We start from the raw sequence: 22,098 nt of genomic DNA on the forward strand, positions 1-22,098 counted from the left end.
AATTAACTCTACTCTTTTTAGTTTCAAAAATTAGAATAGGATGAAAAGTAAATTGAATCGAGATCAAAGTTATACTATATTGAACGGGAATGATCGAAAAATTATCTCACATTGATTTATATCATGCATAATATTTTTAAGTCATTAAATATCATACAGCTTGTATTTAGATTTTGAAATCGTAATTGATGATTTTCACAAAAGTATACCTATGAAAATATTACTATTTAAAGTAGGGAGCTTAATGAAAACTTGAAAGTTATATTAATTTTATTCATTTCGTTAAATATATATGTTTTGCAAACTTATTCATCAGCTTTAAGACATCCTATGTACATAGAAAATTAAGAAATTTCTTCTTATATACAGTGGCACACAAAATGTTGTATTACTTGATTTATATGTACAAAATATTTATTTTTAACAAAATTGATGCAGAACTGGACAAAATGCCAAGGAGCATTTCTCTGATATATAATTAATTATCAAAGCCTGAAAAAACTGAATAACTAAATAATATGATATTTCATGTGCTGACCTATATATTAATCACATAATAACAATATGTATATATTTCAGTTTGTATATAATTTATTAAACAACATCAATATTTTCTAAAAAAATTTATTACTAGATTGCAAAATACGATTGTTTTAATACTTCATATAATGTCTTATTTTACTGAACACTTGAAAACATTTTTTTAGAATTAACAAAAATTAAGATTGTTCACCAGATGATATCGCGCGAGCGTGAGACATAAGAGTATCATGTATCTCGCGAGCATATGCCACTTGCGCGCGCACTGTCATTAGAAATTGTGGATAAGACAACGCTGGTCCCTCCTGCGTGCTCACCGTGTCAGTGCGAGTTGTTATAACAGACATCGGTAAGTATCGAACCGAACTGGAATGCTGGGACAGACATTCCACGGAGGTCTTCAGATGCAGCTCTATCTGGTCACAAATGGAATAGAATTCTTCCATATTCTTGTTAAATCGATGATCTGGCTGCTCTATACCCTTCATGGTTCCTACATCGACTAAGCTATTTTGATGTAACGTCTGCGCCGCAGTTTTAAGAGCTATGGCTAATGATTCCCTCAAAGGTCCAACCAGAGATTTTACTTTAGAGATATTATCGAGCTTGTCCTGTGTTTGTTGTTGCTGTTGCTGCTGTTGCTGCTGCTGTTGCTGTTGTTGCTGTTGCTGCTGAACTTGTTGTTGCGTTTGTTGCGCCTGTTGTTGATTCTGGGGCAACTGAGGATTTACCGACTGTCCCATTTGTCCCACACCCATAGCACCTGGCTGTTGAATCGGCGGGATGTTCATCTTGATCCTATAATTTTTAATTTGCCATGTTCAATATATCTAATATGGAATGAATAAAATCTAATAAGAGCAAGTTTTTTCTGGAAGTATTTCTTGAAAACAATATATATCAAGAGTTAACCAATGACATTAAACTTCAATTGGATTATGTTTAGAAACATCATCCTTATGTCTTGTATCTCATTTTATCCTTATTTTTATTTAAATCTTAAAACTGGAATAGAAGGTAAATTAATCGTAAATTAAATTTAGAATGTAATATCGTAATTTAAATAGCATTAATCGAATAATAATATATCTCAAAGAATTTATTACGAAAAATATTACTCCAGTCACAGGGACTTCAAACCTGGACTTCTCGAGGAGAGCATCTTTTTTGCAATTCGACCACTTTATCAATTTCAAAATACGCCTTTTCGCATCTCTTACCGATTTTTAAAAAACCTTGACGTCAGTGACGAATCCAAACGTATATTTCTCTTTTAGTTGATTTCTGCGATTGAATATTTTCTAAAAATATCTTCTTATACCTTAGGATACTTTAGGAACACAAGTCTCTTGTTATCATTCTTCTAATATCCTGTTTCATACTATTTTTGCAAAATAGCGAGTGTATACTGTATGTACACAAAGTTTTGTAGGTTAGGTAGACTTTCGTAATCATCGGAACAGAAAAGAATGCAAAGTGCAAACCAGTGCAAACCTCAGTCGCGGCATTCGCGCACGCGCCGTAATGAATTACTGTGAATCGTGCCTTAACGTCAGGCGACTCCTCATTGGCGATTTCGTCGACGAATCAGCTTGCACGGCGACGAAGGACCGAGTCGAATCACGCATGGCGTCCGGGGGGAACCGACGCCATCTAACGACTGGCATTCTTGCTCGCTCCCGCTGGTAAAACCAGGGCCATCGTCGAAGAAGCGCGTAACTTCCTCGTCGCTCCCGTCGGTCCTGTTGTTTGGCGGATCGTGCGTGTTTAACTGTGTTTCTGCAGTGGCTACTCCTACCTAAAGTCGACTAAGTCGTCGCGTTAAGTCCGTTATGGCGCGTGTACGCCGTATGAAATGATAGGCGTGGGACGAGGCTCACTGCGTGCCGGCCAAACGTTTGGGCGAACGAGCTAACCCGTGTGTGTGCGTGTTGGCAACGCAACGAGCGACGGCGGTCAACCATCCAGACACGGAGGACCCACCACTGTGCGCTGTGGCGGATTCCTGTTACACGGCCACCCCTCTCTACCCCGCTCTCCTGCAGGATCGCAGGTAACGTATAGTAACGTAGCGAGCGAGCGCGAGCGCGCCATCCTAAACCGCCGCTCCGCGCCGCGCGCGTTGCGTTCGTCCCGCCAGCTGCGTCCCCGCGGCGAAAATTCGCCCGTGTTTATGTTTACTCCTTTAATTACCCCCTCCCCCGCCACCCTACCCCTCGTGTCCGCCTAGCCTCTGTACACTCGTCTCCTTTCCCACCTTTCACGATTTCCTCGTCGCTTTTCGCCACGCGCCCGCTTCTTCGTCTCGGCGTTTCTCTCTCGCTCTCGCTCTCCCTCTTTCTCTCGCTTTCGTTCTTGCTCTTACGCTCTCCCCCCTCCTCTCTCTCTCTTTCTCATTCTCCTTCCCTCCCTCTTCTCTCTCTTTCTCTTTCTTTCTCATATACATAGACGTTTTTCCTCCCTGTCTCGCGTTCTTCGCCTATTAGCGGAAACAAACGTTTCCATTTTTTTTTTTATCGCCGGATTACGTTCGCGGCAACGCGCTCAGGTACTCGGTCCGCTGTGTAGGAATATATACAGAAAAGTGCTCGTAATGTACTCGCGATGATAATTGTGTTATATAAACTTTGTATTATCATGTGACTTTTTTTCTTCTTGTTTCTTAATTGCTCCGATATGTTCGGGAATAGCAATAGATACGAGACTTGCAGCATATTCAGTTTAATTAACGGAGTAATTGTCAAGTACAAACAGTAATTGTACACACCTTTTCGTTGTGCACAACTTTATACTTTGAACGAATTATAGTAAAAATATAGTTCTTGACTGTATACAATTAACGCACGGTACGTTATCGAGATATAATCCAATGTAAATAAATTAATTGCAAAGAATTGTTTTATCTCCTGCTTGTTGTTGCTTTGTCGGGGTTTTATATTCGTAGATAAAAATTATTTCTGTGATTGAAAAAGAGTGCTTGTCTTAAACCTTATGTCCATGATGCTAAAAATCGATTCGGGATCTCAGAAAAAGAATTAACAGAGAAAGAATTAATTAAGTCACATATTTGAACAATTTGATTACATTATCAATGTAAGTGATCAATTCTTTTTTCATCTGAGATCTCAGTCCGATTTCTAGCATTTTGGACACAAGACTTTAACATTAATGGCATCTAGGTACATAGCTGTATTCTACCAGCCACTCCATGCTGCCCATAAATGCCATGGCACAGAAAGTGGTACCAGGATCAGAGTCAGGATCGATGAAACCCCTGACTGGCAGCGGACTAAGCTATGTCACGCTGCAACCACCCAGTCAACCACTTAGTCTGGTGCAAGACCATAGACCCTCGGTATATCAGACTCCACCATACATAGGAAGTAATATGGAAAAGGAACCAGAAGCAGAGAAATTAATTCCAAATGGTGTGGAGATTACGAAAACTGAAACCGAGCAAGACGTGCCTGCTGTTGTAAAACAAAATGAATCCAACAGAAACAACAACCTGAGTCCAGAGACTCCTGCTCAAGAACAACCATGTGAAATGCAATCGGAACAAGTGCTAACTTCTTTAATAGAGTTTCCAATGAATACTCGTAAGTAACATGTTATTCTTTTTAATTCTCTACATGTAAATTAACATTTTCTTGAGAAAGAATATATTTAGTAATAGAATGTATCTAGTAAATAATAAAAAATAAATATTATATATTCTGTTATTAAAATTGTATTGTTTATCTTACATTATAATTATATGTGATAATGTATCTATTTAAATTGTTTTGTGTGAAGTAAAATTTAAAATAAAATGAATTAGATGAAACACATAGAATAATATTACGCGAATTTAAGATCCAAAAACAAAATATTAATATAAATTTATATTACAAAATAAAAAAAAATAAATGCAAATGTTTATATTTATATGCAATTATATTTATTTTTATAGCAATATGCACACCAGCACAAAACAAAGTTGAGGAAAAGAAGGTCCCTGTAAATAATGGATCAAAGGAATCAGATGGCAAAACCGTTAATACTTCTGTACATATAAAACAATCTCCTCATAAGCCAGAAGATACACAAACTAAGAATGATGTTCCAAAGGCAAAACCTACAAATCAGAATCTGAAAGTATCGAGCGATAATGCAGCTGCGACATTAACTAGTACATATAAACCTGACGCGAAAGTCACTACCTCTCCGAAGACAACCAAACGAAAATCTAGAGAACTGAAAGATTTGAAGGTAGCTACAACTGTAATCACCGATGGAGCGAGTAAACCTAAGAGAAACCGGATTCAAACACAACCCTATCAAAGTCCATTACCGGAGATCGCTTTACTGGTTAAAAATCTCAATAAAACTCCTGGTTCTAAAGCGCCTGACGACAAACTCATCGTGTTTTATAAGTAAGCATCCCATTTTACAAAAATATTTAAACAACTTAATATCTTTATATATTTATGAACGAGAATTAATTATTAAATATTTATTATTAGAAACGAATTTTTGGCTGTGAGGAATGCAGAAGGAAGTTTTTATGTTTGTCAAGCGATGCAAAATATCTATAAATCAAGCAGACGCATTCGCATACGATGGTTGTCTCAAGATAAAACCAATGGCGAATTCTATTCACCTGATTTCTATGATACCATCGGTATTATCACACATTATTTTTATTTATAGCATTATTATATACTTATCATTATTATATTAGGATGATATATGTTGTATTTATCTTTTTTAATTCGATCTCTTTTAATTTTCAGATTTTGATTGTATATTAACAAATCTAAATCTAAACAAAGTTGACAAACATAAATTCTGGCTAACCAGAATAGAGCTGTTACGTACAGAAAATATCTTAAAACGGGCTATTGATGTTGAGGCTGGAGTGTCTGAGAAACCTCGAGTTACAGAAGAACATCCTGATGGATGTAAGTAATAATATTACAAAATGATAATAAATTTTATAGTGTATTGTCATAAATTTTATAGTCTATTGTCTTATGTACAGTTTCACATATCAAATGAGTAATTGCAATGTTTATTTCCGCAGTGGATCTGTCACTTTATAAAGATGAGTCACAGTTGAAAAGAAGAAAAAGCTTGCATAACGAAAAGCCAAATCGTAAAAAGTCTAAGCGAATTGGGAATTCTACGGACGACGACGTAGATGACGAAGAATCTGATCGAAATCGGAAAACGTCCAAAGCGAATCGTGCGAAGAAACGATCGGTCAAAGCATTGGCGATCGCTAAATCTGTCGCGAAAGGCAGCAGTAGAGCAGAGAGAGCGCTAAACAGAAGCACAAAGTCCGGCAGTTTAGACAACGATCATGTTTCTACTACTGCTACTAGTACTACTACTGCAGTTGCCACGACTAACGCGACTACAGCTGCTACAGCAGTTGCTGCTAGTGCTCCTGCAACTACTGCTACTACTACAACTACTGTCAATCCCGCTACCAATTCCGCCGTGACGGATACCAAAAATAATATAGAAATGAAGAAGTTGGATTTAAAGAAAAACGGCAAGCAGCAAAGTAATAATGGCACCAGAGGGGTTCCGAGAACAAAACCTGGAGGTATGAAACGTTTTACATATTATACGTTAAAACGAATTCTTTCTTATTTTTCAAATATATTTTATGAAGAAAACAAATTTTTTGCAAAAAATTCTGCTATTCAATAGAATTTTATAAAACAATTTAAAATAATTTAAACTTGATATGATAAGAAAAATGTATAAAATATATACATTACGTTAATAAGATATATTCAATTGACTGAAAATTTGAATTATATTTCTTAATAAAATTAAATTAAATTCGAAGGTTCTGCTCAAACCACGCAGCAATCCAGTAAAATAGCAGGACGTCCGAAGCGTGTGGCCGCTACCACCGGTGTTGTTTCGTCCGAGGAAACTCCTTCTTCAAGGAAGAAACCACGTGGTCGGGCATAAAATTAACTTAACGTTGCTTTTTTTTTATGCTACAGTTACAGCCGAGTCTGTATCGTAGGCAATATGTACGTGTGGTACACCACTTAAAATTGCAATCAATTTGTTATGTAATATATACTTATGTATATGGATCTCAAGATTCTTAAATGTATCATGTGTGCTGCGATAATATTATAGTCCAATGATACGGGATCAACGACTTGTATCTCTGATTCGTCAAGTCGCATTTGAAAAAAAAGAAAAGTAAAAAATAATAAGAAAAAAAAAGATTCAGAGATTTATGCGAGCGATATTGTGATATCATACAAAATTTGTACATATCGTCTACGTCTCAGACTCCTTCAGGGGAAGAAAGTCACGGAATGTGTGGGAATGGTACCTTGAGTTGAGTAATAACTAATCTACAGGGTGTCACATACTAATGCACTCTTGCAATAGTCTATTTTTGATGTTGTGAGTGAACCGTACGTGATTCAGTTAATTTTAATGTACACTTTCCATTGGATATGATATATACTATGTACAAATACACATGTATCTGGGAGAGGTAGGAGTTATATGTATTCTGTAAAACAGAGAGAAAGAGAGAGAGAAAGATACAGAGTTAAAAAGAAATAGTATCGACAGAAAAAACGAGAATAAGCCCGAGTTTTACCGATCCGCCGAGCTAATCTTCGGTTGATCGATAAAAGATTTCGAAGTACAATACATTACTGTACATTATGCTGAATCCTTGCTGTTAAAAATAGCACGTATAAATGGTCCAGCGCCTATATAAAGACAGGCAGAGTAAAGAAGTGCCCTGAATTGTCTCCTTGTCAAGCCAAGGATTCGCGAAAAATTCGTGAACGGAAAGTAGCACGTTGCTTATAATTTGTTTTTTCAATTTGCACTTACGATGGCCCGTTGTAAAATCGCAGGGTTCGTAATTGAAGATTGAAAGATTGAGAGAGAAAGAGAGAGAGAGAAAGAGAGAGAACGAACGAACGAACGAGAGCGAGAGAGTGCCACATTATTACGATTTTAGTTACATAGACGTAATTTTTAGAGAAGAAAGAAACAATACTTATTTAGAGTGATAAGTCTTGAACTTTAATTGTATAAATCTTGATTTATGTATGTGTTAATTTGAACCTTTTTTTTCATCAAAGGTTATAGAATGACGAAGTGTATATTTAATATCACATGTTAGATGATATGATACAGTTATGATTTATATATATATTTCGCCAAATTTATATAAATTTACATATATTTTAATATAGCATATTTTATATTCTGTACGTTTGTTGCGGAGAATGTAATCTTGTGTCAGTGAATTTTTTTCCATCGAGGAATCGTTAAGAACGTATATCGTTTGATTGTGTAATGTGTAATGAGACATGTGTGTTTCTCTTTTTATACACTATGACCATAGAAGTATGAAGATCTTGCGAAACAGATAGATTATTTATAATGTTTTGAGAGAGATCGGCAACTTCGAGTATTAGAAGTGCTCGTCGACTGCGATAATTTTCTTTGATTAGATTCCGTGTTGGAATATGTGTAAACGTATTTTATACATCGACCGTTAAGATACTGTCGTTCTCTTGCTTGATTTCGCCCGGACCCGTGTATATAAAGCGATTAGATAATCAAAATTGTGCATACAAGTGTTACTACCGAGGAAACTTCCTCGTAGCGTTCCGAGTGAAATTAGGGCGATCACATTGCAATTCGCTTAGCACGTATCACAAGACACCCGCTTTTCATTTCACATAAAGTAATTTTCAATTCTCTCGATAATCGCTTATTGTTTCTTAATGATCATGGACGCTATATGTTGAGCGTAAACGCACGATCTATGCTTTTAAAAAAAAAACGAGAGAACAGGCATATCGACCTCTGCTCGAAAGAAAAGAAGATAGAATACGACATTATTATAACTAAATGGTTAAGGTGAAATTTTTGATTCTCGAGATGGGACACGCATACACGAGTAAGATATCAATCCTGTCATACTTGGTCCATTGCACATTGTATTTGAAAAATATACGCATACAAGGCATATTGTATGAATTTAAGTAAAAAATTCTAATAACAATACACACGCAGATTGTTTGCTCATCTTATCTTATTATTACTCAATTTCGCTTTAAAAACGCTTGATGCATTTTCTCTTTTTTTTTTTTTAATCAAAAAAAGAAAGAAAGGTACAAGCGCGATCAGCAAAATGTGCAATCAGTATACGCAATTACGCATAATTGTCGACGTGAAGACGATGATAACGCGTTGTTCGCTTGCTCGCATTTTCTAGAGATCGTTCTTCATTCCGACCTCATTAAGTACGACTAAGATGTGTTTAATGAAATGTAATTCGACGTTGCGCGAGAAATTATTTTTTCCGATTCAGAAAGAAAAAAAAATTTATCGCCGGAAGACTTATCTACTGGATCCTCTTCATTCTTACATGTATTCGACTTTCATCTCAAACCTGCACTCCGATAGCTCCGATGGACGAACGTAACATCATCAGGTGACGAAGCCGTCGATGCTTGCACACATTTGAAGATATCAGGTGCCATTCGGGACCGAGTTAAATTACACAAATGCGACCACGCTAAGGGATTATGGAGGAGCGTTCTAGACTCGCGTAACGATTAAGTGTCTTAACGTTAGCTCTTATTAGATATATATAAGTGCTTCGGATGCTGGTTTGCTAAGGTAATCAAATAAACTAACTGTACGATGTATATATTCGTTGACATATATCAATCGTGGTATATGCATACCGCGTACGTAGGACTCTAGTGATCATATCTTTCTCGCACCGCGCATTTCTTTACGTTTTCTTCTCGACTTCTACTTCCTTGCAAGATCGTAAATTCTCTCCTTCTTCAAATACAACATGTACATATTTCTCATCGGACATTCGGATCGACTCTGCATGCGATTTTCTCGTTGAATCCCAGTAAGCACCAGCTAAAACTAACAACATCAATATTATAATTTCACACTGAGGCTCAGTTTCATAACTCACAGTTAATACTTAACCGAGGTTCAACTTGTTTCTCATCTCTTTCCAATTTTAACTTTAGAAAGAGATGAAGAATAAGTTAAACCTCGGTTAAGAGTTAATCATGAGTTGTAAAATTGAGTCTGAGTAATATCAATCTAATATAACACACACACACACACACACACACACACACACACACACGTTTTACATTTGGTACTTTTCAGCAAGAGACTTAGTGTGACACAGTGATCATATCATCTTTGTTTAACATTGACGAACAAGAAGAATGTATAATGATTTACTGTATTACATCGATCAAGCTGATCCCTTGCTAAAAAGCATCCATTGTTGAATGTGCAACTATAACATTGATGTTATATATTGTTTCCTTATAAGCACACAATTTTCCTAGAACGTTATATGAATATTATATACCTTTTTTTTGTTATTCATATAACATTCTAGGAATATTCTATCTTACAGAATTTTAGTGATGTTTATTGGGCTGGAATCTCTTCTTCTTTCCGCTGTCGATCGCGATAGTAAAAATTCTTAAACGAGCGAACACGCGTGAATTTTCTCGTCTTTTTTTTTTTTTAATTAACTTTGATTAAGCTTGCAACTTTTACGCGCGCATCTCATAATTGATAAATTAAAATGCGAAGATTGCGCGTAATTGAAAACTCCGTCATACATGATATACGTGATTAATTCGAAGACAAATCGTCCTGCATTCTTATCATTAAACGCTACCTTCCGTGTCATCGGGATTTTCTTTTCTAATGTTATTACAACGAAATTGCGCGTGATTGTACAAATCTTATAATTGCGATGAAAAGACGCGAAAATAAGACGTTTATTAAGCAGGAAAAAATATTAAAGACACGAACAGCACATAGCCGTTTGTTATAACGCGTGACAGGATTAATATATTGAAAAAAAAGAGAGAATAGCACCGTTAAAGATGTGGGAACGATATGATGACCGTTTAAACGCAAATTGAATAAGTTTCTGTGCTTGTAACCAGTTTCGCCGAATCTGCGCGATTCGCGCGTTCTCCCATACTATCTTAATTAAGTAGAGAGAATTTTATATACCTGTAGAAAAGAAACGTCCTCCTTTTTCTCTCCCCGGGGAGACGTTTCTTCCTCTAATTATTTCGACAAAAGTTGTTTTGTCTCGTAAGATAATTGTAAGAGTAAGATAAGCATTTTACGATCGAATAGAGGGTGAGATACATATGTATAATTAACTTCACGCAGTTCACGCAACTCTCTCGATGGCGAGTCGAAAAATTTGACGCAGACACGCAAAAGTGTTTTGTACAAAGGTCCTTTGGTTATGTATGTATAATAAAGTGACGTCCAGAAATATCGCGGGTGATCGTTTCTTTCAAAGCGACAGTGAGGTAAACCTTGAGCAATCCTTGCTCGAAAATAGAATTTTAATACATAAAAACGAACGTGGTTTATAAATCAAAACTTATGAAAAGAAGAGCATAAAAACCACCGCAAGATATTGTTTACGATATTTAATTATCATTATATTAATAAAATATTAGATTGTGGCCGTTTCGGCCACAATCTGGCCATCTTCAGTAAATTCACAATATTCTTAAAACGCAGAATTACATATATCTGCTTTAAATTCAACCGTTGTGTAATGTAACTATGTATAAACGTGTTCTTTTAGCTTGTGAAGATGCGTACAACAATATTGCAGTGCCAATTGTCATATTGCGAATTATGTAGAACAAGAATTTCCAGATTCTAATTTAAAACATTTTTTACCTATCATTAATATCTTCTAGTCGAAATGTATGAGAATAGAATCGTTACCTGTTTTACAGCAAAAAAATGATGAATCTTAAGTACATCCTTTATACAGATGGAAATTTGTCGTGACATTGTGTTATTATTTGTCATATCATATATGTTACCACTATTTATATATATGTGTCAAACGTTTAGATTGTTCTAGAATTCTATAATTTATTTATTAAGTGTGAGAGAGATCTTTCTTTAGAAAAGGCAGATAAACCTTCAGTGTCACTTTGCTTATTGATATTACTTATTTGGCTTTTATGTATTAGGTGTAGTAAAAAGAAATCCATTATTTGTCCAATTATCTTTTAAATATATCTTTTAATATATTAATCTAAAAAATAAAATCAATGATTGTTCAGTATTCTAATATTAATTGATCTTAATGATTCTTCCACGAAATATGTTATGTCCCTGGTGAAAATATTTTTTAAAATTTTTCATATAATTTTTCAAAATTTCTGTACAAGTTTTAAAATTTTTCTACGTTTCTGTATAATTGTATAACATTTTAGAAAATGTTTTAGACTTCTTACAAATTGGAATACTTCAGAAATACTGAGCAAGTCCGCATTTTTCTTGAAATTTGTTATATATGTAAATTCTGATAGTTTCTCATTCTATAATTTCTGAAAAAAAATAAAACTTGAAGTTCAAGCTATTTTTTTTTCAAAAACCTTATAAATTTAAAATATAGAAAACTTAAAAATATTATGAAATGTGAGAATTTTTATCATCAGAGATCACATGCATTAAGCCACGTGATTTAATCCAATAAATAAGTACGAGTGGCGTAGTATAAAAATGTTTTAATAAATATCAATAGAAAAAAAGTTACAGAAAATATCTACAGGGATTACAAATGTCGATATATAAAATTACATGTCCCGCAACATAATTATCTAGGACCCTTACATTTGTCAATGTATCTAATCTTAACATTAGTCTTAATCGTAATGTTGATCGCTATAGCTAAAGGTAATCGTAATACTCTTCATTGTGACACCCAATTGTGAAATATTGTCGATTTTCATAGATCCGTTCGCACGCGTATCCCTTCGCGCGTTACTAATAAATATTACGCCATTTAATCGATAATTCCTGCGGCGGGTATTGATAAAACGTCAAATCCGAAAAATACTGGCTGCCCAAATACGGGACAGTCTTCGCTCGTGCGACGAGTAGAAGAAAAATAATCGATTTTTGCAAAACTGGGACCAATATATTCGCGAGTACGAAACGAGTTCTAGATTACAAGGCACTAGTAAGAACTCAATTGTCACTCTCTTTTCAAGTAGTCATTGTACTTCGCGGATAACGAGAGCTTTATTTGTCGTAATATAAGACTAGCAAGATATACAGGGTGTACCACCGCTAAGGCATCGTTCTTTAATAGCAAATTGAGACGAAAACAGCTGATTCGAAGGCTTATTTACGTATCTCTCGAAGACGTGTTCTGAATTCAATTCCAGAGGTTCGTCCCATATACTAACTTTTACAGCTTTTCTGATTCTAAAGGCATATTTCGGATAAAAAATGTTGCCCTTTATCGCCCTAAATATAATTTTGTAATTATTCAATTTTTAACATTATACATTCTTCGAACCAAGTCTCGAAATTAAAATTCTATCAAGATTTGCTCGCGAACACGAGATTAATCGCCTCATAACCTAATTCTCTTCTTTCAAAATTTAATTTGATTTCTACTAAAACTTAATTAAACAAATTTTTTTAAATCGCACTTTATCTTTTATCTCAATCTTTTATCAGTACTCTCGATATTTCCGCCAAACAGAATTTCATCTAGATGACCAGAAATACATTACTGAAATATTACCTGATAGAAGTGAAACGCCCTGTATATGAGATTCAAGCGTTTTTTTTTCAAAATTGCGCGTTTGCTCGGTTACTGTACGGGTATACAGCACCATCAAAGTTGCGTTTGAGAGTTTTCTAGGAATACTACGTCGATAAAGAGAATTATAACTCTCTGGTTATACAGGAACATTTATAGTGGAGTCTTTTATGTTTCGAACGCTTTGCTGTTGTTACGACTCTAGGCTGTTTCCCTTAATCGTAACGCTTGTGTACTGAAAAGATTCTCTTTGGGATATTTTCTATATACAATGATGGATAGCCGTCGTATCGCACTTGAATTGAGAAAAAGCGACTGCATTTTTCTTTCTTTCGTTCAAAAATGTAATTTTGCACAATAGTTTGTGTGTTGCTTTTCAATTCCAGAAAACACGATCGTAAATATATGTACAGTAAACATATTTTGTCACTAAATTGCGATCCTACTCGGTTGACGTTTCGTCACTGTCGTAATATGACGTACGTACTATAAGCCTGAGATTTGTAGTAACTATCATCTCTTTGCTCAAAAAAATCTGCATAGATAATATATGTTACGTAATTTACATCGAACACGCATGTCTTTCTTCAAGTAAATCGCAGTGCTCTATTTTACTTGCAATGTGAAAAAAAATTTTATCTTGACGCTTATAAATTTATAAAAAAAAACTAACGAGCACCGCAAACATTTGTACTTGTCGATACCCGAGAAAAACTCAGTCGCTTACATGAAAAATATACGATTGCGCGTCATTTATTAAAAGTAGATATTCAAATGATAATGAACGTATAAAATAGTATGTATAATTTGATTCGACCTTGTTCACGAAAACAAATTAGAGATTCAATGAACAATTAGTACACGATTTTCTAAAATAATCAATACATGTATATAAAAGAGCTCGAAAATAAAACACGTCACATCGAGTCCTTACGATATAATTTTCAAAAACTATTCGCGATATGAAATACTAAGTCGTTTTCCTAAATAACAATAATATAGATACAAATTAATTATACCTCGAGAATTCCTTTCTAAAATTTATTTGATCGTATTGTAACGATTTCTAAATTCAAAAAAAAAAAACTCGAAAGTTGAGTATATTTGCTGTGCCGATTAAACCAGAGCCTCGGCGTGATAGTGATGATAGTGATGATGTATGTGCTCGTGGACGTGTCTTCGACTGGACGTGGCTGCCACCGCATTTTGCGAGAATTCACGTTCGAGCCAACGCACGACCTGCGCCATCGCTCGAGCCTGGTCTTGCTCCCGCGTGGCGTGTTTCAGCTGATGCTTCTTGCTCGCTCTGCCACATTGCGTATGAACGAATTGCGCGTCATTGCGCTGCAAATTGTTGTGATTGTTGGTAATGGTCTGATGATTAGCCGTTTGTTGATTATTATTCGGAACGAGGTTGACGATGTTGCGATGAACATTGCTGCTACTGTTGGTATGCTGCGGCGTGTCATTGTAGATAGTTGGCGCGATCACGTTACGATTCAGTAATTGCGAATACGTTGCGTAAGTCTGGGGAGAGGAATGTGTCACATTGTTCCTCGGTGTCGTGTGTCGCGTTTTTCTGAGATTCGCCGATCGCGACTTGACCGGCGTTTTGGGAAACGACACGGAATGATGAGTGCTTTCCCGGATTGGTTTGTGATAGTTTGTATTCGCTTGACGAGGCTCCAAAGAGGTGTGACAGTCCTGATTATTATGATTCGAAGTTTCTACATGGGGACTATGAGATGGAATGCGCGATTGTTCGTTTTGATGCCGTTTCCTGTAGACAAAAAAATAGATTCAATTGGCAAATGTATTGAATTGAAGAATTGGGGAATTTAATTAAATAATATTCAAAGATATTCAAAAAAAATTGTAATTATTTATTATGTGTATATAGATACAGTTACTGTATGAAATTTTAATACGCGCTATGATAATTTTACAAAAGCGATCGCAATTAATTTACCTTGATGTATGAAAACTGAGATTATTTTTCTCCATATTGGCCTGAATAATCTCCAGCAGTTGTTGTCTTTGTAGGGCGCCGCTGCGTTTCCTCTGATTCGTCGTAAGAAGCGGCGTTAATGGCGAGAACGCGGGGGAAGTGTCACTATCATCACTCACATCACCCTCCGAGCTGTTTGAATAGGGAGATGGTAAATGGGGCACCGGACCGACTCGTCTACGTAGCTCCTCTTGCTGCACTCGATTCGTTCTGGCGTTCTCGTCGTCGTCCTCACTATGTGTCTCCACTTCTTTTCGTTCAGTCTGCAATGAAAATCGAAATAACGATTAAAACAATCGCAAGCAATAAAACACCAAACGTAACACGAATAATGACGTATTAAATAAAACGTGTAATTTATAAAATGATAGAAAAAGGACACAAATGTATTTTGTTATTTGTATAAAAAATGTACGAAAAAAGAGTTCGTACGTGACCTATTTCCGCTGACATATTTAATTGATATTTTATTATATTTAAAGTAATCGGTTATAAGTTTTTGCTGAATCCAAAATTAAAAATTAATGATCAGATTTAAAAAAAAGGAAACACTTTTGAACATTAAAAAAATAAGATTTTTAAATATTTACATGCAGTAAAGATTAAAAAAAAATGTAAATATTTGAAAAAATTCATTCAAAAATATTTGCTTTTTGGAATCTGACCAACAACAATCTTTAATTTTAGACTCGGCAAAAGATTAGAAAAAAATCGCAAAGCTTAGGTAAGCCATACAGGATCCAATTACCTTAATTAATTTAACATGAGACAACTGCAAAGACAACTTGAATAAAATTAAGAAAATGTTACATACAAATCTTGCGAGAGAAAACTTTCGCAAGAACATTTTATCTCTTTATTCTTCTTATGCCTTCTTCTGCCGCGATTGGTATTCTGAGTCGCGTATCGCGTGCATGGCTCAGATGTCGGAACGGCTGATCGCGGTTGCCGATGTACATACATACATACATAACATACGCAACGTGGTACATACGGAGGAATGTAGGTCTCACCTGACAACGATACCGCGTTGCTCTTCTCCTTCTAGGAACTCTGCTCGCGCCATGCCGAGTAGCGGTGGTAGTGGTGGTGGCGGCGGCTGCTGCTGCTGCATGACTACACGGGGCGGCGTGTTTCAAATGGCAGCAGGACGGATTGTGCTGGTGACCGGGCAACGTAGCAGTCTGTGATGTTTGCGTGGCATTTAGGCAAGTGCCAGCGGCATTGCGCGGCGCCTGGCTGCTGCTGCTGCTGCCCCGCTGATCCGGCGACACCGTCAGTTTCACCTTAATTGTCTTACTACCGCACGGCGGTACTTGTATCGAAGCGCCTAACGTATCGTAAATGGTGGTCACCAGACCAGCTATGTCGTCCTTGGTGATCTTCCCGTGCCCGTCAAAGTCGTACAGAGTGAAAGAGAACTCCTGCCGCCTCCTGTCACCGTCAGCGACCGACACGTCGCACTCGAATTCCTGCAACGAAAACGGGATCGCTCGGATTAAGAAAGAAAGTCATGTCAAGTGCGCGACTCTAATAACTATGGATAACATAATTACATGGTAAAACACTAATCTAATACCAATATTGTACATTCCTTTTTCACTTATATAAATGAAATCAATATTTTCTTGGAAATTCCCATAAATTTAATTAATTTAATTGATAAGATAATTATCGATCTTTCTTATTTTGTTGTAGTTGCTTGAAAGCACTGACATGAAAAAAAGTTACTAAAATCGACTTACTTTCCCATCTAGAATTTACTCACATTTCAAAGTAGAATTTGTTATCTTCAAGATAAACTAAAAATGCACTCGATTAAAAAAATAATTAATATTAACTTAAGCATAAATAAAAACAAAAAATAAAAGAAAAATAAAAAATTATCATTATAACATTATAGTAATTATAACATCCGCTGACTTCTTATAGAGCCATTCAATATCACTTTTCATTTTTAATATCATCGAGAGTTTTGTTTATTTTAAATCTATACTATAAATCAAAGTATTTCACCTCAAAACTAAGCTGTTTCGTTGTACCGCAGGTAGGCTGTTCATCATTATTGGTAGGTCCAGCAGGTACGCCCGAGCTATCAGCCGCGACCTGGGGCGACTCTACGGGCGAGATTAAAATCGGTTGCGACTCCGTCGTCGGTGGTGACGAAACGTTGCAGGTCGTCGGGACGCCCGTAAGCAATTCTTCGGAATCGCTACCTTCTGTATTGGTCCCTACAACTGAACAGGTAAGAAAGATTTATTATGCGGGAATGCAGAGGCTATTAAAGCTTCATTTGATCTACGCAACCGAATCCTTCTTTCACCATCAGGTACAATAAAAGGAGTCAAGATTAGATTAGACCTAATCGTCGTGTTTTTTTTTTCTTTTCAGTCTTAAGAGGAGCAATTATTTCTCGAGATCGTTTTATTAAACATAATCGTGCAAACCTGCGCGATTGGGCGCGGCGCGAGCCAGGAACGCAATCGGGAAGCCGTTCTCCGGTCGCTCGCTTTCCCGTCGCGCACGATCACGATTTCTGCCCTCGGGCAAGACAGGCAGAGGAGCGAATAAAAGGCGGCATTTAACACGCATCGCGGCATCCGCGACCGGTGGCGTGTTTGGTGCACAGGCGGTATTTTTACGCTTCCCCGCGCAGACAGTCACGCGGCGCGACGTTCCACCGGGGAGGAAGCCTTTCGGCGACTGGTATAACCGGGGAGGAAGCAGCTGGAATTCTAACCAGAACCATCGAATCTTGATGCTGCTGAGTTTACGCACCGGCGAAGGCGGCGAAATCTCGACTTTCATCATTTCAGGGAACAGACATCTCGACGCTCGTCGAAAACTGAAAAACAGTTTGCTTTCACGTTTGCTTTCATGATGATCGACATCATGAATACACTCTCCTGTATCTATTGTTTCCGAACGGCTGATAGCTTGACAACAATAATTGAAGGGCTCGAAGCCCTGTAGAAGCCTATCAGCTCCATTTATTTGGTGAAAATAACTTTTCGAGTGTAATATATCAAGTATATTTCATTCTTTTGATATAAAAAATAGCTCCGACAGCTACAAATAAAATGAATCTCTACGTATTTTTCAACGGTTTTCGTAAAATATTTATTAGCATAATATATAATATATATAATACGTTGATAAAGCAGTTTTCTGTTAATACTATAGTAAATTAAAAAAAATAAAGCTGATCGATTCTCTCATTCAATCATTAATTCTACTTCGATTGCCAAACTGCATCTTGTTTTTCGCAACGTCCCACCTTGAATGGCATTTCGACCTACGTCCTGAATTACAAGTTTCGATTTTATCGTTAACTATTGTGTAATAGGCTGTAAACTCGTTCTACCTAATAAACACAAAGCACGAATGTATGTACGATAGACGTGGCTGTTAAAACTCTGACGAAGACGCATACATTTCAATGTGTTACATGCAGAAGTGTGCACAAGAAATACACAAATCCTCCGACATTTGATGTTTATTATTAGTATACGCGAAAATTGACGAACATTCGTGAAAATTACAACTTGCTGGAACACATTACAAATCTGTCTTCTGAAATTGTGCGAAGAAAGAAATACGTCACAATATTAATCTGTTATCAGTTTATCAATGTTTCCTGTTATACTAATTGTAAGATTATTTACAATCTATTATTGACTTTGTACATATATATCATTTGTAAAGTTAATAGCTTATTCTAAAAAATTCACGATAAATGAATAACTTTAATAACGATCTCAGAACGCAACTAATGAATTATACAAGAATAATTGAGACTCATGGGTCATCTCACGTATCGATCTTCAAAGATTTATCATGTTGTCGCATTATTAAATATTGTCACAAATTTCATGAAATTAAACATAACAGAAGTATATAATTATTATTTATTTATTAAAAAATATAAATTACTGAATAAAGTTTGAAAAATATCTATCTATCTATCTATTTAATTAATTTTTAAACGAGCTTTCTTTTTAATAATTAAAATGTACTTTTCATGAAAACATCCTTGCTCCCATTTTTACTTATTAATAATTAAAAAAAGACGAGTGTTAATTAGTACGTATAATCTGAACAATTTTATTGTCTGCATATTTGAGATTCGTCGGATTCGTGACGGGAAATTGAAGAATTGTGAGTAAGAAGCTTCTCTCGAGTAATTTTGTTGTCACTAAACGCACGCACCGCAATTTCCGCGCTATTTTCAACGACGCGCTACGAGACAAGCGTACAGACTATAGACACAAGCCGAAAGCTAAGAAAAGTGTAAGTGTGATGTAAGACCACGTGGTATCTGCTTCGATAATATCTTGGCATTATCCACGACGGTCATTCCTTTGCGGCGGCACGATTGATCGTACAGACGCCACCGCTCATCACATTCTTTTTTTTCCATATTGTTTTTTCCGTCGAACCTTTCCCTTTCCCTCCCGCAACCTGCATCACTCTTTAACTACTTCTCTGGGTTTTCTCAGGTATATCGGACTGTCGTCTTTTACCTGAGTATGAAACTTAGGTACTTAAACTTTATCGAGAAATACACAATAGAATGCAAATGGAAAGGAGATATTTTATCATTATTATGATAAGTCAAGACTTGATTATTTATTTCATTTATTATTTGTATTTTAATTATTTGAAAAGAACATCTCATTTAAAAATCAATTATACCTCGAAGTTTTTCTTTTTACGTTTCTAAAACTCGATAAGTTTCTAAAACCTGCTTTCTAGGAAATATACCTGATAAGAAAATGATCTAAGAGCAGCTTTACTGATACGACAGTTTTCTTCGGATTATCTCGACTGGTGTATTTTAATCGCGGCATTCTTCAAATAAAACTTACAAAAAACTTATCATGTTGACAGGCGAAATATATAAATTGAAATAACCGGTATTTTAATATATAAGTTAAATGTTAATGTAAGAATTATATTATATCTTCTGCAAATATCCGATATCAGTAAAATTCTTTAAGGCGAATTGAGTTTTGCGTAACGTCTATATGATAATTGTTCTTTTCATTAATTCACGTTATTAATATACTTAAAAAATATTTCGTAAACGCGATTCATTATGTTGTAATTACACCCAATAAATACACAGTGAATGCAAAATATAATCGTACAGAGAAGATTTTTATTTAAAAAAGTCTTATTTGTAAAAAAATAAACATTAATTAACAATTTATTAACAATGAGAATGTCCTGTCTTAAAATAAGTAAAAGAATTTTGCAAAAATAGCTGTTCGTAATTTTAGACGCTACATTTCTCGACTGTATTTCTTGTATATCCAAATAATACAATTTTTTATTCTTGGTTATTATTAAGATAATATATTTCAATTATTAACGTTTTAGGTAAAATAATTTAAAAAAATATATATTTCATTCGTTATTAATAAATTACTAATTAACGTTTATACTTCCTAAAAATAAAATTTTTTTTAAATGCCTTCTTTGCACGAATATTTTTTGCATTCATTGTAATCAATTGTGCAATTTGAAAATATATGAGGTTTACGAACGAATCATTAAACTAATGAACTGTGTTGTACATTATTATCAGAAAAAGATTAAATCTAGTTAAATAACAAGGATATATTTAATTAAATATTATTTCACCTACGAAAGGAAATATGAGAAGAATGACTAGAATTTTTTTAGATATCTCTAAATAAGTCAGGGATGCTTTTCATTTAATGACACAATTCGACACAAGTGTCGTTCTATCTTTGTTACTCTCTGAACGTAAAATACCAGGAAAGATAGAATGTTCGTGTCGATTTGTGTCATTAAATATAAAGCACAGATCTGGAAAATTTCATTGGAAAAAATGTAGTAAATTTCACATTTTACTGTGCCGGATTTTATCCAATAAAATAAATTAAAAATTATAAAAATGATTAATTTATAATACTAAAATATATTTAAAAGTAAAAAGATAATTTTACTTTTTCTTTAAAGACCAGTTTTTCCGGCTTTTTCAGAAAATGCCTATTTTTCCAGAAAATACTGGGTTTTACGGTTCACTGGCATGGATGTTACCCAAAAAATGTGGAATTTTGCCAACTCTGAAATAAACCAAGTATCAGTCAAACATGTATGCGATCTCGCATTATTTATATTTTTACTGCCAGTTTGTTAAAATCAAAGATTCGTCTGAGAAGTTAGCAGAGATATTGACAAAGACTTGAATCATTGTGCATTTTTTCCTTTTTTCACGGTCAATTCGGACACAACCCGAGAATCTCAATATCGCAGCGTGCGTCCCGAAAAGAAGGAGCGTTCATTACCAGAAAAGGGTCTGTAGCCAGCGAGGAACCTTGCTCGCCACCACTTTACCAATCCGGTAGCCATGGGACCTTCATGCGTGCATGGGTACGTTCGTGCGTGCGTGCGTGCGTGACGTGCGTGTATGCGGGCGCGATCGCCGTGATCCCTCTACACTTTTAACTCCCCGCTCTTGAATCGGCGGCACACTTTGTTCCTCCTCCGTAACTACCGACACGCCGCCCTGGATGCATACGACTATATACGAGGTATTCGTGCGACGTCCCTCGCAACTTCCGGTTAGGCGCAGCTCCCCGCAGAAACAATCCTCTCCGCACCCCTACACGGTCGATTTGTTATCCAACGGTGAGATCCATAAATCATCAATCACGAGGGCCACAAACGTGCGTACTTGGGTCGACGGTACGTACGGACCATCAAAATTCCAAGCGAGATAGGATCGCCGTCGCCGCCGTCATAAACGCACACTGTACGCACGTGCTTGCCGCGATTGCCGCGATTGCCGCGAAGCGTACCGAGCGAGTCCGACGAATAGATGTATACTCGCGAGAGTTACGAGCGGACGACAGTCTCTCTCTTCACGACACTC

At 35.9% G+C, this 22,098-nt stretch overlaps 3 protein-coding genes and 2 long non-coding RNA genes across 6 annotated transcripts in view; 2 read left to right on the forward strand and 3 right to left on the reverse strand.

Moving 5' to 3' along the window:
* The window catches only part of LOC147907275 (uncharacterized), a 79,725-nt gene that overhangs the window by 44,710 nt on the left and 12,917 nt on the right, over positions 1-22,098 (reverse strand). The gene's annotated exons all lie outside the window — the stretch shown is intronic.
* On the reverse strand, positions 574-1,993 carry LOC147907276 (mediator of RNA polymerase II transcription subunit 29-like). Its single transcript, XM_087413995.1, has 2 exons — positions 1,761-1,993; positions 574-1,338 (listed from the first exon to the last, which is right to left on the reverse strand). Exon 2 carries the CDS (start codon positions 1,329-1,331, stop codon positions 720-722), a length of 612 nt encoding a protein of 203 aa, XP_087270121.1. The 5' UTR covers positions 1,332-1,338; positions 1,761-1,993; the 3' UTR covers positions 574-719.
* On the forward strand, positions 2,222-10,881 carry LOC105145788 (hypothetical protein). 2 transcript variants are annotated; one of them, XM_011055597.2, is made up of 7 exons: positions 2,222-2,593; positions 3,720-4,139; positions 4,493-4,955; positions 5,046-5,203; positions 5,316-5,483; positions 5,606-6,133; positions 6,383-10,881. In XM_011055597.2, the coding sequence occupies exons 2-7, from the start codon at positions 3,749-3,751 to the stop codon at positions 6,508-6,510; spliced, it is 1,836 nt and encodes a 611-aa protein (XP_011053899.1). In that variant the 5' UTR covers positions 2,222-2,593; positions 3,720-3,748; the 3' UTR covers positions 6,511-10,881. The 2 variants fall into 2 exon arrangements, with proteins under 2 accessions (XP_011053899.1, XP_011053901.1); XM_011055599.2 differs by lacking the exon at positions 2,222-2,593 and adding an exon at positions 2,637-3,386.
* nkd (NKD inhibitor of WNT signaling pathway naked cuticle) lies at positions 12,126-21,750 on the reverse strand. The gene is made up of 5 exons (XM_011055594.2): positions 21,512-21,750; positions 17,211-17,431; positions 16,208-16,666; positions 15,156-15,457; positions 12,126-14,966 (listed from the first exon to the last, which is right to left on the reverse strand). The coding sequence occupies exons 1-5, from the start codon at positions 21,573-21,575 to the stop codon at positions 14,303-14,305; spliced, it is 1,710 nt and encodes a 569-aa protein (XP_011053896.1). The 5' UTR covers positions 21,576-21,750; the 3' UTR covers positions 12,126-14,302.
* Positions 14,962-16,011, forward strand: LOC147907277 (uncharacterized). The gene is made up of 2 exons (XR_015547599.1): positions 14,962-15,061; positions 15,230-16,011. It is a non-coding gene; the product is annotated as an uncharacterized LOC147907277 (long non-coding RNA).

This window comes from Acromyrmex echinatior, chromosome 15, assembly GCF_024713525.1.
Source record: "Acromyrmex echinatior isolate Ae372 chromosome 15, ASM2471352v2, whole genome shotgun sequence".
Classification (NCBI taxonomy): domain Eukaryota; kingdom Metazoa; phylum Arthropoda; class Insecta; order Hymenoptera; family Formicidae; genus Acromyrmex; species Acromyrmex echinatior.

Bases quoted from the DNA above. Each gene is read 5' to 3' on its own strand.
- LOC105145788 (XM_011055597.2), top strand. From the start codon at position 3,749: ATGCTGCCCATAAATGCCATGGCACAGAAAGTGGTACCAGGATCAGAG. The intron at 5,204-5,315 runs GTATTATCACAC...TTTAATTTTCAG, and splicing joins TGATTTCTATGATACCATCG to ATTTTGATTGTATATTAACA. The intron at 6,134-6,382 runs GTATGAAACGTT...TTAAATTCGAAG, and splicing joins TCCGAGAACAAAACCTGGAG to GTTCTGCTCAAACCACGCAG.
- LOC147907276 (XM_087413995.1), bottom strand. From the start codon at position 1,331: ATGAACATCCCGCCGATTCAACAGCCAGGTGCTATGGGTGTGGGACAA.
- nkd (XM_011055594.2), bottom strand. From the start codon at position 21,575: ATGGCTACCGGATTGGTAAAGTGGTGGCGAGCAAGGTTCCTCGCTGGC. The intron at 15,458-16,207 runs GTGAGACCTACA...TTTTCATTGCAG, and splicing joins CAACGCGGTATCGTTGTCAG to ACTGAACGAAAAGAAGTGGA. The intron at 14,967-15,155 runs GTAAATTAATTG...TTTTGTCTACAG, and splicing joins CTCAGTTTTCATACATCAAG to GAAACGGCATCAAAACGAAC.